Source organism: Asparagus officinalis, chromosome 1, assembly GCF_001876935.1.
Source record: "Asparagus officinalis chromosome 1, Aspof.V1, whole genome shotgun sequence".
Classification (NCBI taxonomy): Eukaryota; Viridiplantae; Streptophyta; class Magnoliopsida; order Asparagales; family Asparagaceae; genus Asparagus; species Asparagus officinalis.
The window spans coordinates 64,114,922-64,132,888 of record NC_033794.1 but is presented as its reverse complement, the minus strand read 5'-3'; the positions used below and the strand labels follow the sequence as shown (position 1 = coordinate 64,132,888).

The following is a 17,967-nucleotide window of genomic DNA, read 5'->3' as shown; positions in this document are numbered from 1 at the left end:
AGCAAATCAAAATATAACTGGAAAGTAAAGCATCATAATAGACATCAGCATATGTATCTCGTATACTCGCATAACCGGGTATCTCAATCGAATACCTCAATAATGTGTCATAATCACTTTTGGCGTCCACCAAAATTTAGGCTATCAAAAATCATCACAATGAAACTCCTTTCAAGTTTCTGATTTATCGCATTATCATGCGCAACGGACTACCATGTCGGTATCCTAAATAGTGTACACGACTCATTAGTCTCATCGCGTCTATGTACGGAACAAGAGTACGCAACAGACTACCAAATAGACATCCTAGAAATACGGCTCACAAGCCTCATCGTACCCTAGTGCAGAATGGACTACTAGATTAAGTATCCTAAGACCCGACTCAATGCTCTGTACAATGGATATATCGATGCCCTATCCCAAGTGGTACTGAGCGGTGCTCATCGACGATATCCACACATATGTATAACTGTATAATAATATTCTATCTCAAATGTAAGCAAATCAAAACTCGTCATAATTCTCTTGAGATTCTCAAATGTGTAACACAATATATTCATGACTACACGTGTAACATCAAGCGGCTCAAAACTTCGCGAACGCATCTCAAAACGGTGCAACATAGCTCCACAAAACGAGCAGGAAAATAGTCGGGACTTCTGTTAGTAAAATGAGCATATATTTCTCTAAGAAAACTATTTTTATGAATGGTTTTCAGTTTTAGAAATTAGGTTCACATATATTTCATTTGGCACTAGTCTAGTTCAATTTGGAGTTCATTTTCTATACCCAGTTTTCAGTTAAACATCATACACATATAGCAGTTTTTCTGAAGGATGTGTCATTAATAAAAAGAGTATATCTTTCTTTATACAAACTCTTTTTAAGATTTGTTTTTTATTTTAGAAACTACATTCACATACCTTTCATTTGGCCCTAGTTTATCTCAATTTGGAGTTCATTTTCTATCTAAAATTTTCAGTTAAAGGTTATATACGTGTTTTAGTTTTCTACAGAATGTGTTGTTAGTCAAATGAACATGTCTTTCTCTTGAATTTACACATAACTATCAAAGTGATTAATCACACATGACAAGATTCACACAAAAAACAGAGGTAATATTTCATTTAATCAGATTCACATTTATTTAGGAAAATCACAGACCTATGATTTAAGCATCGTTACTAAACATGCGAATTTACTTAATTATTCCTCTAAGATTTGAACATGATTTAAACTTGATTAATAAATTAGAAACAAAATTTATTCCATCCCTAATGATCATGATCATGAGTCTAATATCAACAATGAGGAAACAAAATTAAAGTTCTAGCATTTGATTAACATTTATCATCAAGAACTAATTTGTTTTAAAACAACAGTTTAAACTCAAGCATGAAAATATCTCATTTTTAACTTGCCATAAATTCAACTAGAGAAGGTTTGGATGAGGATAATCTTGCCTCAATGCCGCTGAAAATTCCAAACAAGAGTTCGTGCAAGATTCCTCCTCGCTACAAACCGCTATTCCATGTCTTCTCTCTAAAAATAGCATAGGGAAACACTCTGTTTCCTCTCCACCAATGCCACAGGAAAAGTTCAGATGCTACATGAACGTTTTAAGAGGAGGAAGAGATGTTCTGAAGAGGGATTGGAAGTTGGTAAGGGTTTTAGTTTGTTTCTCTTTGACAGGGATTCTTTTGGAGAAGAAGAGCCACTGTTGAGAACTGAGAGCAGGTTCTCAGCTTTGTTTCTTTTCATTTTCTTTTCTTTTGAGAGCTTAAAAAGAAGGAAAAATTGCTTCAAGGCCCCAAACTTGAAAAAACAATGTGGCCCAGCCCCCTGTAGTTTGGCCCATGTGGCTAAGCCCTTAAATTTTCAAAAAAATGTAACTGGGCCCTAAAAGCAGTTCTCACACCCGTATTTGCACCCAGCCTCCCTAAAATACCCCCGCCTTCAACTCCGTGCCTCGAAAACGAGATCCGATCGCTGGCGAAACCTCTCCGTCGCATTTAAGGCGAGATGATGGCCGTTTTGGGGGGAAATTTTGGCGCGCTCCCTCCGTTATATCTCCTGTTAACCCACTCGGCTTTGAAGAGAGTGTATTTATGGTGCAAAGGGCAGATCTTTGCGGTTAGGGCTTATGATCTTCAGCCCCCTACTTGTCCTAAAGTGCCCTTCATAACTCCTCTTAAATCCCCTTCATTTATGGCGGAGAGCCCCCTTATTTGCATGGTTTCCTTGGGTGAGAGAGCAGTGTTCTCAAGGGTAACTTCTGCAACCTCTTTTTTTGAGTTTAAGTTCGACGTGGCTGAGAGGTTGAAGGTTCCTTATGATGCGCTATCAATGGTTTATAAATCTGAAAGGATCCCTGATCTGAGTTTTGAGATCGAGAATGAGGATGATATGGAGTGTATGGTGGAGCACAACCGTAATATCGGGTGTCTGGAGATCCATATTCGAGCTAATATAGATGTAGATGTTTCCAGATGTGAGAACACCCCGAAGCAACCTCCTGAAATGTAAGTTATATTTACACTTAATTTATTTGAAAACTTATGAATTGCATAGAGCAGGTTAAATGTTAGCTTTTAACTGATATATGTTAACTTTCTACCGAAGGTTGTTAAGCTTTAGGGCATATTTGTTAACTCTTAAGGGTACTGCATTATTTAAGTACAAGTCCTATTTGTTATTTTAAGAAAAACCAATTATATTTGTGCAGCATTATGAATACACTGAAGCCAAAGTTTATTGATAGTACTTCTGCCGCAAACCATGGTTCTGAAAGAATTCCAATTGATAATCCCAGTGGTAGCAGTGTAGTGCGTTCTGATGACATTATTAACAACACAGTAATGATTCCTGGTTGGTGGCATAATGCATTAACTGAAGAGGGTCAAGAATTTGAAAGTGCTGAAGAATTAAGGTTGGCGCTGACATACTATTCTCTGGCCAAAATGTTTGATTATGAGTTTAAAAAGAACGAACCAAAACGTATCCGTGTATATTGCCGATATAAAGAAACTTACGAGTGCCCATGGATGTTGTTTGCTTCACCTGTTAAGAATGCAAATAGACTATCGATCAAGAAGTTTGTTAATGAACATACTTGTGGGCAGTACGGGCAAAATACAGGTCGTTCAAGGGCATCCCGTAAATTCATTGCAACACAGTTACAACCACTCCTGAAGGTCCGTCCAGAAATCCGACCCGTTGATGTGCAAAAGGAGTTCCTCACAAACTACGGCCTTAGAATTGATTACAGTAAGATATGGTGGGGGAAAGAGAGAGCACAGGAGAAGCTTTACGGGGATATATATGAGTCGTATGATCAACTACGATGGTAAATGCTGAGCTTTATTATTAACTTGTTAAGTTTCAAAGTTTGCTTGTTAAAACAAATAGTTAACATGTTCCTTGTTAAGTTCATTGATAACATTGATAACATGTTAAGTTTCACGACTAACATGTTAACTCTTGTAAATAACATGTTAACTTTTGTTAAGTTACCCCAATAATGTGTTAGCTTTTTTTGGTCGCTTGTTAAGCTACACGGATAACATGTTAACTTGTTGGTTTGTTTCTTCTTACACGACTAGGTATGAGCGCATGGTAAAAGAGACAAATCCCGGCAGTTACATACATGTTGACCAGAATGAGGGGAGGTTTTCGAGACTCTTTGTTTGTTATGCTGCATGCATCAAAGGTTTCTTGAGTGGATGCAGACCCCTTCTATTTTTGGACGGTACATTTTTGAAGGATCGATATAAAGGTATTCTCCTCTCGGCCATAGCATACGATGGGAACCAAGGTATATTTCCCTTAGCGTATTGCATATGTGATCAAGAGAATTTGATGAATTGGAAGTGGTTCCTCCAAGGTCTATGGTCCATACTTTATGAGAGGGCTGACCCTTACAATCCTCCCCACCAATTGGTTATAATTTCTGATGCGGACAAAGGAATTAAAGAATCAGTAAAAGAGTATTTTCCAGAAGCTCTACACTCGAGGTGTGTTCTACATCTTGTTGAAAATTTCAGGTTAAAGCTTAAGGACTTGGGTATGAAGTCGAAGGACACTCATGTTCTTGGGAACTTACTCCAAAGTGCTTGTTATAAATACACAATAGCAGAATGGAATGAGTACATGAAAGAGATATATGACATGGATCCAAGGGCATACAACATTGCTATGAACTACTCTCCTGATCAATGGGCAAATGCATTCTTCCCGGGAATAAGGTAACGTTATTTGGCTGTTCTATATCTATGCTAATGTATGAACTTATGCTATTTAGCATGTTATCTTTGGATTTGTTAAATTCTATATCAGAGCTGTTAACTATATCAGAGTTGATAACATGTTAAGTCTTGTTGATAATATGTTGAGTCTCGTTGCTAACATGTTAACTCTTGTGGGTTACGTGTCAACTCTTGTTGATAACATGTTAACTCTTGTTGATAACATGTTAACTCTTGTGGGATACATGTTAACTCTTGTCGATAACATGTTAACTCTTGTTGATAACATGTTAACTCTTGTGGGATACATGTTAACTCTTGTCGAAAACATGTTAACTCTTGTGGAGAACATGTTAACTCTTGTGGGATACATGTTAACTCTTGTGGAGAACATGTTAACTCTTGTGGGATACATGTTAACTCTTGTGGAGAACATGTTAACTCTTGTGGGATACATGTTAACTCTTGTGGAGAACATGTTAACTCTTGTGGGATACATGTTAACTGTTAAATGTTAACTATTATATGTAAACATGTTAACTGTAATACAAAAAAATTAACTCTATTCAATTATTTGTGTCATCCCTTATTTATAACCTGTTAACTCTTATCTGTTAACCTTTATTATGTTAACCCTATTCAATTATTTGTTAACCTTTATTTGTGACCTGTTATAAAGTTATATATAATTTCAGGTATGGGCACGTAACATCTAATGTCGCTGAGTCTTTTAATAATTGGATAAGGGAAGCTAGAATGCTACGGATTCTGCAAATGGTTGAGCATATCCGTAAACAGATAATGGTTCGAATGAGTAATCGCCGGTTACTTGCAGATAAATGGGTTGGATATCTCTGTCCACAAGCAGAGATGGTGCTTAAAGAAAATATAGAGAAAGGTCGTCCATTGGATGTTAAGCAAGCTGCAGCTGACATATTTGAAGTGCAAGCACATAAAACTACCCGTGTTGATTTGGAGAAGAAGACATGCACTTGCCGTGCTTGGGACGTCATGCGGATTCCGTGTAAACATGCATGTGCAGTCATCTCGTACATGAAGAGAGACATTTACCAATATTGCGATTGGTTTATGTCCATAGAAGCATTTAAAAAGAGCTATGACCCGATTCTCTATCCTATACCAGATTATGAGAAACGGAAATATGTTAACTTTCTTGGATAACATGTTAACTCTTGTGGGATACATGTTAACTCTTGTGGTATACATGTTAACTCTTGTTGAGAACATGTTAACTTTTGTTGAAATATGTTAACTTTCTTGGATAACATGTTAACTCTTGTGGGATACATGTTAACTCTTGTGGTATACATGTTAACTCTTGTTGAGAACATGTTAACTCATGCTGATAACATGTTAACATGTTAACCCTTGCTGATAACATGTTAACCCTTGTTGGTAACATGTTTATATGAACTGAAACATATCTGGGTGTATGTAATACTTTTGTAGTTAACTGTGTATATAAACTGAAATATATCTATGCCAATGTGAATTATAATGAAAATGTTATCTTACTTGGGTCTGTAAAGTTGCTCAGTTAGATTGTTAAGTTACAGTTAACATATAAAATTTTCTTGGTAAGTTATTAAGCTACACCTATTACATGTTAACTCTTGTAAATAACATGATGGATAACATGTTAACTCTTGTTAGAAACATGTTAACTCTTATAGCTAATATGTTAACTCTTTTGATAAACATGTTAACTCTTGTGACAAACATGTTAACTCTTGTAACAAACATGTTAACTCTTGTTGCAAACATGTTAACTCTTGTGGAGAATTTGTTAACTCTTGTGGTATACATGTTAACTCTTGTTGAGAACATGTTAACTCTTGTGGAGAACATGTTAACTTTTGTTGAAATATGTTAACTTTCTTTGATAACATGTTAACTCTTGTGGGATACATGTTAACTCTTGTTGTATACATGTTAACTCTTGTTGAGAACATGTTAACTCATGCTGATAACATGTTAACATGTTAACCCTTGCTGATAACATGTTAACCCTTGTTGGTAACATGTTAACTATTGTTGCTAACTCTTGAGAATAACATTTTAACTTTATCCGTATACGGTATTATTTAACAAGTGAACCTGACATGTTATAAATTTTCTCCATATTTAACAAGTGAAGATGACATGATATAATTGTTAACTTACGAATCTAGCATGTTATAAACTTTCTCCGGGCACTAGTTCATTAGCTGTTAATACACTACACAAGCTGAAAATTATGAAGATTGTTTACAGTTGTTTATCTACATAGCATTCTTCCTTTGGCTGTAACATTTGCGGCTCATGCAGGCGCTTTCAATTCTGGGGCCTCCACGGCTATTGTGCCCTTTCTATTTCTGAATTCCCAGCCTTCTTTTATTAGTTCCGCAGCAAGCCTTGCACGCACTACCACAGACGAATCATCGGCGGGCGTAACATGCCGCACATCATTTTTTTGTAGGATAGCCCGTACATAAAGGTATACGTATATCCCACAATCGTAGCTACAAATAACAAAACATAAATACATTTTAACGGTAAGTTTTGGAGACGAAAATTCTTTAATAAAATAAGGTTCATATGTTAATGTACCTTCCCTTTTGAGACTCGCATGGGATTTCCTTATATTTAAATGCCCTACACACCTTTTCCAGTTCGAATGCGGCCTTCATATGGTCCATGAAGTTTATAATTTTGTTAACGGGCTCAAGGTAAGCTTCGGGAGTTACCGAACTATAGTGCAACGCTAAATTTTCATTCAATCTAACTTCGGCACAATGCCAATGGTCATGGCGAACAATTGGAAATATGAGTATTGATCGGCCAGCGGCAATATGTTGTTTTATATAAAGTTCATATAGTTCATATAGCCGCAGATCAACCTGGTCTCCATAGAGTGAATGCTGTTACACAAAATTAACACATTAAGAAATAGCGGCCTTCAATATGTGAACATGATTCAAGTTCATATAGTTAACTTTTTTGGAAAACATGTTAACTCTTGTGGGATACATGTTAACTCTTGTTGATAACATGTTAACTCTTGTGGGATACATGTTAACTCTAATTGATAACATGTTAACTCTTGTGGGATACATGTTAACTCTTGTGGAGAACATGTTAACTCTTGTGGGATACATGTTAACTCTTGTGGAGAACATGTTAACTCTTGTGGGATACATGTTAACTCTTGTGGAGAACATGTTAACTCTTGTGGGATACATGTTAACTCTTGTGGAGAACATGTTAACTCTTGTGGGATACATGTTAACTCTTGTGGAGAACATGTTAACTCTTGTGGGATACATGTTAACTCTTGTGGAGAACATGTTAACTCTTGTGGGATACATGTTAACTCTTGTGGAGAACATGTTAACTCTTGTGGGATACATGTTAACTCTTGTGGAGAACATGTTAACTCTTGTGGGATACATGTTAACTCTTGTGGAGAACATGTTAACTCTTGTGGGATACATGTTAACTCTTGTGGAGAACATGTTAACTCTTGTGGGATACATGTTAACTCTTGTGGAGAACATGTTAACTCTTGTGGGATACATGTTAACTCTTGTGGAGAACATGTTAACTCTTGTGGGATACATGTTAACTCTTGTGGAGAACATGTTAACTCTTGTGGGATACATGTTAACTCTTGTGGAGAACATGTTAACTCTTGTGGGATACATGTTAACTCTTGTGGAGAACATGTTAACTCTTGTGGGATACATGTTAACTCTTGTGGAGAACATGTTAACTCTTGTGGGATACATGTTAACTCTTGTGGAGAACATGTTAACTCTTGTGGGATACATGTTAACTCTTGTGGAGAACATGTTAACTCTTGTGGGATACATGTTAACTCTTGTGGAGAACATGTTAACTCTTGTGGGATACATGTTAACTCTTGTGGAGAACATGTTAACTCTTGTGGGATACATGTTAACTCTTGTGGAGAACATGTTAACTCTTGTGGGATACATGTTAACTCTTGTGGAGAACATGTTAACTCTTGTGGGATACATGTTAACTCTTGTGGAGAACATGTTAACTCTTGTGGGATACATGTTAACTCTTGTGGAGAACATGTTAACTCTTGTGGGATACATGTTAACTCTTGTGGAGAACATGTTAACTCTTGTGGGATACATGTTAACTCTTGTGGAGAACATGTTAACTCTTGTGGGATACATGTTAACTCTTGTGGAGAACATGTTAACTCTTGTGGGATACATGTTAACTCTTGTGGAGAACATGTTAACTCTTGTGGGATACATGTTAACTCTTGTGGAGAACATGTTAACTCTTGTGGGATACATGTTAACTCTTGTGGAGAACATGTTAACTCTTGTGGGATACATGTTAACTCTTGTGGAGAACATGTTAACTCTTGTGGGATACATGTTAACTCTTGTGGAGAACATGTTAACTCTTGTGGGATACATGTTAACTCTTGTGGAGAACATGTTAACTCTTGTGGGATACATGTTAACTCTTGTGGAGAACATGTTAACTCTTGTGGGATACATGTTAACTCTTGTGGAGAACATGTTAACTCTTGTGGGATACATGTTAACTCTTGTGGAGAACATGTTAACTCTTGTGGGATACATGTTAACTCTTGTGGAGAACATGTTAACTCTTGTGGGATACATGTTAACTCTTGTGGAGAACATGTTAACTCTTGTGGGATACATGTTAACTCTTGTGGAGAACATGTTAACTCTTGTGGGATACATGTTACCCCTTGGGGGTGTCTCGGCCAAGGCCGAGACACCCCCTTGGGGGTGTCTCGGCCAAGGCCGAGACACCCCTTGGGGTGTCTCGGCCTGGCCGAGACACCTGGGGTGTCTTGGCTTTGCCAAGACACCCCTCGGGTGTTTCGTCCTGGCCGGGATCCCCCTGGGTGTCTCAGTCTGGTCCGAGGTGTTCCCAGGTGTGTTTGCCGTTGATCCGCCGTCCCAACTCGGATTCGAGTGATTTCGGATGCGTTGGAATCTTGGCGATGAGCTCTGTAGGCCCCGATGGTTGGATTATCAGTGGGGTGATCGGGACACGGCGGGCGTTGGTCCAATTGCGGTGATCGCGGGGTCTTCGGTCAACCCGTATCCCTGTGATTCTGACATTCTGTCGGCTCACGTAATCCGTCGGTTCGCTTCAATCGCTCACCGGCGTCATTTGAATTCTTGTGCACCGGGTAGTGACATTCAATAGTTGATCGTTAACACCGAGCTGTGAGTGGGGACCTATCGGCAATTTTTGATGCCTACAAGCCTACGCCTAACACGTGTTGCCAGGTGGTCCGTTCCCGTAAAAATAACAAAGTCTATGTATTAAAAATCATACCACCCAGTCTATGAGAATTTATTCTTTTAGCATAACGTTACATGTGAAATAGGTTTTAACAATTCACATGCTAGCCCGATTTAAAAGATAATCGGTAAAGGCACATCAAATCCGTTGATGGCTGAGGGTTTGCCAAAAATCCTATGAGCACCCCACAAAGGAGGATTAAGTAAATGTATTCAAAATCATAGCGCTAAGTCTAAAAGAATTTATTCTTTTAGCACAACATTATATGTGAAACCGGTTTCAACAATTCACATGCTAGCCCAATTCAAATGGTAATCGATACACACCAAATCCGTTGAGGGCTGAGGGTTTGCTAAAAATCCTATAAGTATTGTGATTATTTGTCCTAGATCGGATAAAAAAATCACAATAAGAAGATGAATGCGCTAGGTAAAAGACTTGGTTTCATTAATGAAGTCAAGTTAAAATGAAGATACAAAAGTGGAAGCTGTATGCCCAAATCAAATCTGCGACTGAGAATCTGAAGTTCCAACCTAGAGAGCTCATCTGCATAACTCTGTTCGAGTTCAGCCTACAGATCAGCCCGGATAGATTCTTCAAATGTATTTAGTATCTTCACAGCTTCGCTTTTCAACTTCGGCAATTCCTCCTCTGCGGGCTCCAACTTCTCAAGTTTTTGTCTTCAAGAGTTTTCAGCAATTGCTAAGTCGTCTTCAAGAATAGCGCGATATTCTTTGGCATACTTCAAGGCCTTCTTGAGTTTGGCTATCTCCTCGTCCGCCGAGGCTAAGGAGCTAAGTAATTCCACCTTAGCCTTGTCCTTCCTCAAGAGATTAGCCTTAATCTGCATGACAGAACCTTCCTGGCTCTGAAGTTCATTCCCAATGAAAGCTCTACTGTCATGCCACTACTTCACCTTGAGCTCCAACTGAATAGCAACAAAGGAAGAAACACATTTGGTCTTCAGCCCCTTAACTCTTGTAATTTACGCTCCAGTATGGAAAAATCTGCAATGAGAGATTCAGCTAGCTCCGGGTACCCCGCCTCTCTGATAATCGTCAGATGACGAGAAAGAGATTGTCTAAACTGATCAAAATAGTATCTGTGATGAAGGATCCTCTCGATCATTTTGTCCATAAAGGTAACAAAACTGTCAAGATCTATATAGAATATGCCCTGTTCGGATCACTGTTAAATAGCAAGTCTATGATGCGCTCGTATGTGTAGGCATCTAAAAATGCCTATAGGTGTCCGCACGTAGCTCGAGATAAAGAGAAGACGATGAACGTCATCATCCGAGTAAAGAAGGATTATCCGAGTGGCCCGTGCTTCTCGGTCAGCCCCAAAGTGCCTAACAGGCTTGTTGGTCAACTCTATAGTGCCCGACGGGCTTGTCAGTCAGCTTCAAAGTGCCTAATGGGCTTGTTGGTCAGCTCCAAAGTGCCCAACGGGCTTGTCAGTCAGCTCTAAATACCATTAAGAAGCTAACGAGTGTATGAAGAAAGTTAGCGAAGCGTACAACTCAACAAGACAACAAGATACGTAAAACGGTAAAAAGTACAAGTCAGGGAAGTCGAGAAACATCGAAAACATCAAAAGGGGTCCAAAACCCGCGTGGAAAAGCGTGTCACTGATAGGTGACCCGTGGCTGCGCGGTCACCAAAAATGGTGACCCGCGGCCACTACTGAATCACCAACTGGTGACCGCGAGTTACAACAGTCACCAAGGGTGACCCGCAGCGAAAAGAACAGAGAAAAACCCCACGGGTCACCCAAAGGTGACCCACGGGTGGCGCGGGTCAGGTTTGTCTGACCCGTGCCCCTGTCAGTTAGCAGACGTCGACTTTTGTCCGTAACCACCAAAACACGTTTTAGTTTATTTCGATCAGTTTCTTCTATTCCAGAACCTCCATAACTACCTGTAAATCATATCTAAATGTGAGTGGGTGGTTGTTGACTAAAGATATGACCAAATATTCCGTTCCTATTCTAATCAACCGATTTCAAAGCTTATAAATATGAAATGAGGACTTCCTTTCACAGGGAGCAAATTATTATCAAAACAAGGAGGTGCTGCTGAACTTCAGAGCCAAGTGACACGAATTTTAGCAAGGGCTAGCAAGATCAGGACGAACTTCGACATAAATAAGAAGTCTTTCGAAGGATCTCAAGCTCGTTTCCACCTTTCCTTGAGATTAGGCTTGGTCTTAATCTCGAGAAGGGTAATAATTTCGCTTGGTCGATATCAGTACTTCAGCGAATACTTCCTTGGTGAAGTAGGAGCTCTGATTAATCATTCTATGCCCCGGATCCGATCCGTAGGTGGTCCATGTATATCAACGTCCCCGGCACAGATAAAGATCCCACGCAAACAGAGACTAATAAATAGGATCTGTGTGTTGTTTGAAAGAGATTGTAATCAGTTATTTTCATTGTGTAAAAGTCTTTAAAAAGACTAACTTTTTGTTGAGTTTATTGTAATGCCTGAAGTTGTAATAGGTTCAATCATAATAAAAAAACCATTTCTGACCTAAAAACGCTGGGGACCATAGTAGGAGCCTATAGTCTCGCTACGAAGACTGTCATGTCGCAACCTTGGATACGGATCCCGATAGACGAAGTAGTCGAATACGAGTTCGACCAACGAAAATACGAGGAATATCTATCATCCTCCTCCTCCAGATCCTCCGCCCTTTACAAGCATAGGAAGATCAACGCCCCTATTGCTACTGCAATCACGCCTTGCAACGCCCCTCGGGCCTCCAATGAGACCGGATCTGCATATCTTGACTCCTCCTCAATCAAGGAGATAGCCGCTGGAGGTGTGCCCACTTTATCAAAAAGAGCTCACCAAAGGCAGTGTTAACGCCTCGCGTGCCGATTCGCCAAGGCTTTGGAGCCTGTAGACTGGATCCGTTACGAAGCGGATCTGAAATTCAAGGAGCGTCGAGCATCGCAACAGTGGACGAATGACCAACTTTCCAAGTCCTCAACGAATGAATGGATCCAAGTCAAAAGACCTGTTTGACCCTTGAGAAACGCATCCAAAAGTGTCGCGCAATGCTTGTGCACATGCAAATTCTTCTGTAAAGGGCACAAAAGATGCGGAAGAAAGACATAGCCAAGAAACAACCAAGGCTGCATCAAACTTGGAGGCCAAAGTCCGAAACAGTGGCTAAAAAATAAAAAAAAGCGACCGCCCAGCCACGGGTCACCCCGAGGTGACCCGCCCAACCGCGGGTCACCCGAAGTGATCCACCCAACCGTGGGTCACAAAGTCCTGACCTGTGTCAGGGCGGAGATTGGAGATACTCCACACCCGTTTTCTGATTCTATCGAGTTTTGCACCTATGGTGATTGATCTGATACTTCCAGTGAAGCCACGCGACGGTGTGAACTCATCCAGAGGTAAGAAAGCAATGGTGATCGTTTGGGTCCTTTGCATAAGGATCGAGGCAAAGTTCCGGTCAAAGAGCGCTTGGGTCTGGTGACTGAACCCCGAGCAACTCATCGAGCTGGGGGTCGTACTCGCCCTTACAACAAGTCTGAGCCTTCTCGTAAAGAAGAAACTCCAATAACTAATCGCCTCAGACTGCGTGTCGAAGTCTAAGAGCTCATTGAGGTCCCACGCTCACGAATGCGTAGCTTAAAACATATGACTCTTGAGAGCACTAACAAGACGTCGAACCCCCAGAATGAAACATTTTCATCTGATGGTGACGACGTTATACCTAGGAATTCGTGCCAACATACGATAGGTTGCTCCGGTAATTATGCCGATGAGTTGTACTATCGGGCTGGGGGTACGAACAGATCTCGAAAGAGAGATACCCGGAGATGGACTTTCATTATCCGTGTGCCAAACATCATCAGGACAATATTATTAATGTGTAGCTACCCTAAGACTGCTCCACAGAGGGTCTCGGTAGACCAAAGGCTTTCCTCTGAAGTGTCAAAAACCATGCCAAGGTGTTTTCGCAAGAAATGATCAGCCGTTCAAGATGACAAACTTCCAGAACTCACAATTAACTTGGCTGATAAGGGAAAGTCGATTCGACCTTTTAGTTCTGACCCCCTCATATCGCATTGTCTAACTCGGATGGCAATGACTACTATACGTAAGGACTATCATAGGATGAATAGAGGATTATCCTCGGACGATGAAGCATCAGATGCCAACTCTGCATTCGCTTCTGATAATACGATATTCAGCCTAGGACAATCCCACGAGGCATTTATGATCAACACCGAGCAAATGGCCAAAATCATCGAGGATGCTTTGGCTAAGCAAAAACGATAACTTCAAGTTTGAAATGGAAATGGCTATGCTGCGGATGAGGGAAGCACGTGACCAACAGATTCGGGCTTTGTCTAATCAAATTGGTGAATCTAGTCATTATAACAATGCCTATCGGGTTGGTGACGATTCATACATGGATGAACACCTTGATGCAGATAACCCTCTCGTTGATCAAAACGCTAGGAGTGGCCCCACTAAATATAACGACGCTAGGGGTGGTCCCACCGAAGATGACAATGCCGGGGGTGGCCGCGTTGCTCCTCTTAGAAATCGTCCAAAGCATGATACAAACGATGATGAGAAGATGAAAGATCTCAAGAGCAAAATCAATGCTCTGATGTCTGCTCGAGAGGTAAAGAAGACCAGTATTCCATGTCCTTACCTAAGAAAGTGGGAGACGATCCCGTATCCGGTGAAGTTCAACCTGATTAACTTCACGTCGTTCGACGGGAAAGGCTCGCCCACTCAGTATCTGATCTACTTCAAGTCCCACTTGGGTATGATCTCCGGCAATGAAGCCTTAATGGTTTGGTCATTCGCTAGCACCCTTCGCGGGTATGCCTTTGATTAGTAACGCCGTCTCAAGCCTGGAAGCGTTAACAGCTGGGACGATATGAAAAGCTCATTCCTCGCTCAATTCTTTGATGATGATGTCGAGGTGTCAATCAGGACACTTTTCGATGACAGACAGAAAGACGACGAGACGGACGACACTTCGTCAAGCACTTCCGGAATAAGGCGATTAACTGCCAAGATCCGATCACAGAGGAATTCATCCTCCAAACCTGTCACAACAACCTCTCTTTGGACGTGTTAGAAGTTATGGGAGTAGCACCGTCCAACACCTGAAAAGAGTTGAAAGTGTGTGGAGAGCAAGTCGAACGCTTCCTCAAAAGAAAGAAAGCCGAGAGAAGCCAACCGACGGCTAACCCTCCAAATTCAAGCTTCGTCTCCCGTGGTAAAGGGAAGGCCCCTGCAGCTATTGTTGATGCTAATCAGATGTCACAATAGCAATCCCGGAGACAGCAAAAGACTTCAGATCCAAGACTCTAAAAAGAGTACTCCTTCAATGACGAAGATGTTCCAGCTATTTTCAAATCCCTCCTTGAGAACAACAAGATCAAGCTACCACCTATCGCAAATCAGGAAGAAGCTAACAATAATATAGATCCAAAGTACTGCGTGTACCATAGGAGGATCCTTCATCCTACCAAGGCTTGCTTTGCTCTCAAAAATAGTATCCAGACATTGGTTGAAGCTGGCGTTATAACACTAAATTAAGCCAAATGAAGACTCCGACAAGTATAAGAGTATAAACTGCTCCTTCTAACACTCCGAAGAGTATATGAGTATAAACTACTTCTCAATCCTCCAACAGGTGCATGTGGTTAAACTGCTCCCTGCATACTCAAACAGGTACACGAGTCTAAACTGTTTCCTAATTTTAACAAAAAGTTCCTAGAAGAATATTGTATGTGATATTCTTATGGATAACATGACCATTCAGCTGAATATAATGTATTCCTCATTAGACCAAGTTTCGTAAAGAAAGCTGGGGGTGGAGAACCCATATAACGGGAAGTTCCTGGAGAATGTCATGCTTTGTATTCTTAAGGTTAACCCGGTTACTATAAACGGGGATAAATGAGAAACTCCTACTCGGACTCTGAATGTTTCCAAGGGTCAATTTCACCAACTCCTTATGTAATCTTCCAAGCACCCTTTTACTAAGATGAGATTTGATAACTTTGTTGGATCAATCTTCTCTCACAAAACTCCCACGGTGTAATTGTGGAGTGCTTGACGATTCATAGGTCTCCACCACAAAATCCCTCACTGATCAAATCAATTGACAGTGGGACCACTAAAACTCTTTCTGGTCTAATCCACTCAAACTTCTGATGTGTCTGTGTACTCAACATTCCCATTGTTAGAGTTCAGACATATATCTGGAATTTTTATATCCTGATCGTGGACGATTGTCAAACCCCTCCGTGTTAAATATTTGTCACTTAACACCAGGAAGCTCCTTTGAGTGATTTGTACGAATCAGCACTCTCGCTGTAATTTGTACTCCCACTCTTACTGTCCACTTGGTCAAACCTTCCTACAGTTAGGACCACGACCAAAGTCCCCTCTCGATTCCTCTGATGAACAAGAGGTCCACGAATCGAGTGGTCAAACATTCCTACAGTTAGGACCACAACCAAAATCCCCTCTCGATTCTTTCCATGAATGAGAGGTCCGTAAATTGAGCGATCAAACCTTCTTACAGTTAGGATCGTCTCAAACCTCCCACTCGGTCAAACTTTCCTACAGTTAGGGCCAAACCCAAAATCTCCTCTCGATTACTTCCATGAACGAGAGGTCCACTTTCACATCGAGAGATCAAACCTTCCTATAGTATGGATCGCCTCGAACTCCCACTTGGTCAAACCTTTCTACAGTTAGGCCAAAATCGTAATTCACTCTCGATAAATGAGAAACCCACTATTAGTTCAGTAATCAAACCTTTTAACAGTTAGGATTATCCGAATTTTTTTTAATTCTGGGAGTGGAGATTCCACTCTTAGTTTCACCTTCCGGATTCTTGAAGTAAAGATCCCACTTTGAGTTTCCATTGGCAACTGGAGATAGAATATAAAATTCCTCCTCTCCAGCTTTGAGAGATAGAATATGAAATTCTTCCTCTCCCGCATCTGGTTCGTTTTTGCCCCAAGAGAAGACACAATATTTTAACATTACAATTCTCAAAATCCGTGCTTCACAAGCATGAGGAATTTTATCCTGAAGCCTTAGTAGGGATAAGTCAACACCTAACATGCGTTGCCAGTTTAGTCTTTCACCGAGTGAAGAAAACGACAAAATCCAAATTTGGGGAATTTTATCCTGAAGCCTAAGTAGGGATAAGTCAGCGCTTAACACATGTTGTCGGTTAGTCCTTGACCGCAAAAAGGACAAAAGCCCACATATTCGACATTGTGGCAGGTTGTTATTAATAATACCAAAATACGCGCCTTACACGCGCGGGAAACTTTATCTTGACTCCTAAATAGAGATAAACCTATGCCTAACACGCGTTGCCGGTTTAGTCTTTCGCCGAGTGAAAAAACGCCAGAATCCGAGTCTGGGGACTTTTATTCCGAATCCTAAGAAGGAATAAGTCAGTGCCTACACGCGTTGCTGGGTAGTCTATTCTCGTGAGAAAGATGAAGTTTACGTATTCAATATCATGGCACTAAAAGAGTTAACTCTTTTAGCATAACGTTACATGTGGAACGGACTTAAACAATTCGCATGCTAGCCTGACTCAAACGGTAGTCTGTAGAAGCTCATCAAACCCGTTGATGGTTGAGGGTTTTCTAAAAATCCTATAAATATGAGAGTCATTGATGCACCAGCCCTATTAGTTGGTCTCGTAACTTGAGCATCCAACAATTTCAGAATAAGAGTCATACATGCAGATGAATCAGCTTTAACAGTTGGTCCTGTAGCCCTAATATTTGAGACCGTCATACTGTAATATCTTAAGAGCTTAAACTGTGTAGTCTCCCGTAAACATACGAGTATACACTGTGTTAAAGCCAGTCAACGCGTTACAACAAAGGTCAACGCCAGACAACGCGTTATAGTAAAGATCGATACCATTCAACACATCGATAATTTCACCAAAATAAGGCTAAGGAAAAGTTCCGGAATAAAGGATGATTCTAGGGAGTTCAATTGCGATCCAGATATGAATTCCCGATGAAGACGATCAGTTCAATATCAACTCAACAACACGAGCTATATCCAAAAATTTACTCAACAACTTCGGTTTGACTTCGACAACGCTCAGACGAATAAACACAGTACCGGAAGAACTTCATCTGTTTGACAAAATACAAAGTAGATTGAAAGCTGAAGAAGTTAAGAATTGAAGCCATTCACAGGTCCCACGCGATCTCCTCGACAAAATACAAAAGAGGTTGAAGACAAGGCCTATCTTATCCAAAGCATTCCAAACTCCTCTATAAAAGAATGAGTCAGAAATACTTTAGAGGGTTTGTCTGTAGGCATCTAAAAATGCCTATAGGTGTCCGCACGCAACTCGAG

At 40.5% G+C, this 17,967-nt stretch overlaps 1 protein-coding gene across 1 annotated transcript; it reads left to right on the top strand.

The window, feature by feature from the left end:
* LOC109835177 lies at positions 2,026-5,426 on the top strand. Its single transcript, XM_020403167.1, has 4 exons — positions 2,026-2,522; positions 2,726-3,346; positions 3,510-4,244; positions 4,940-5,426. Exons 1-4 carry the CDS (start codon positions 2,026-2,028, stop codon positions 5,424-5,426), a joined length of 2,340 nt encoding a protein of 779 aa, XP_020258756.1.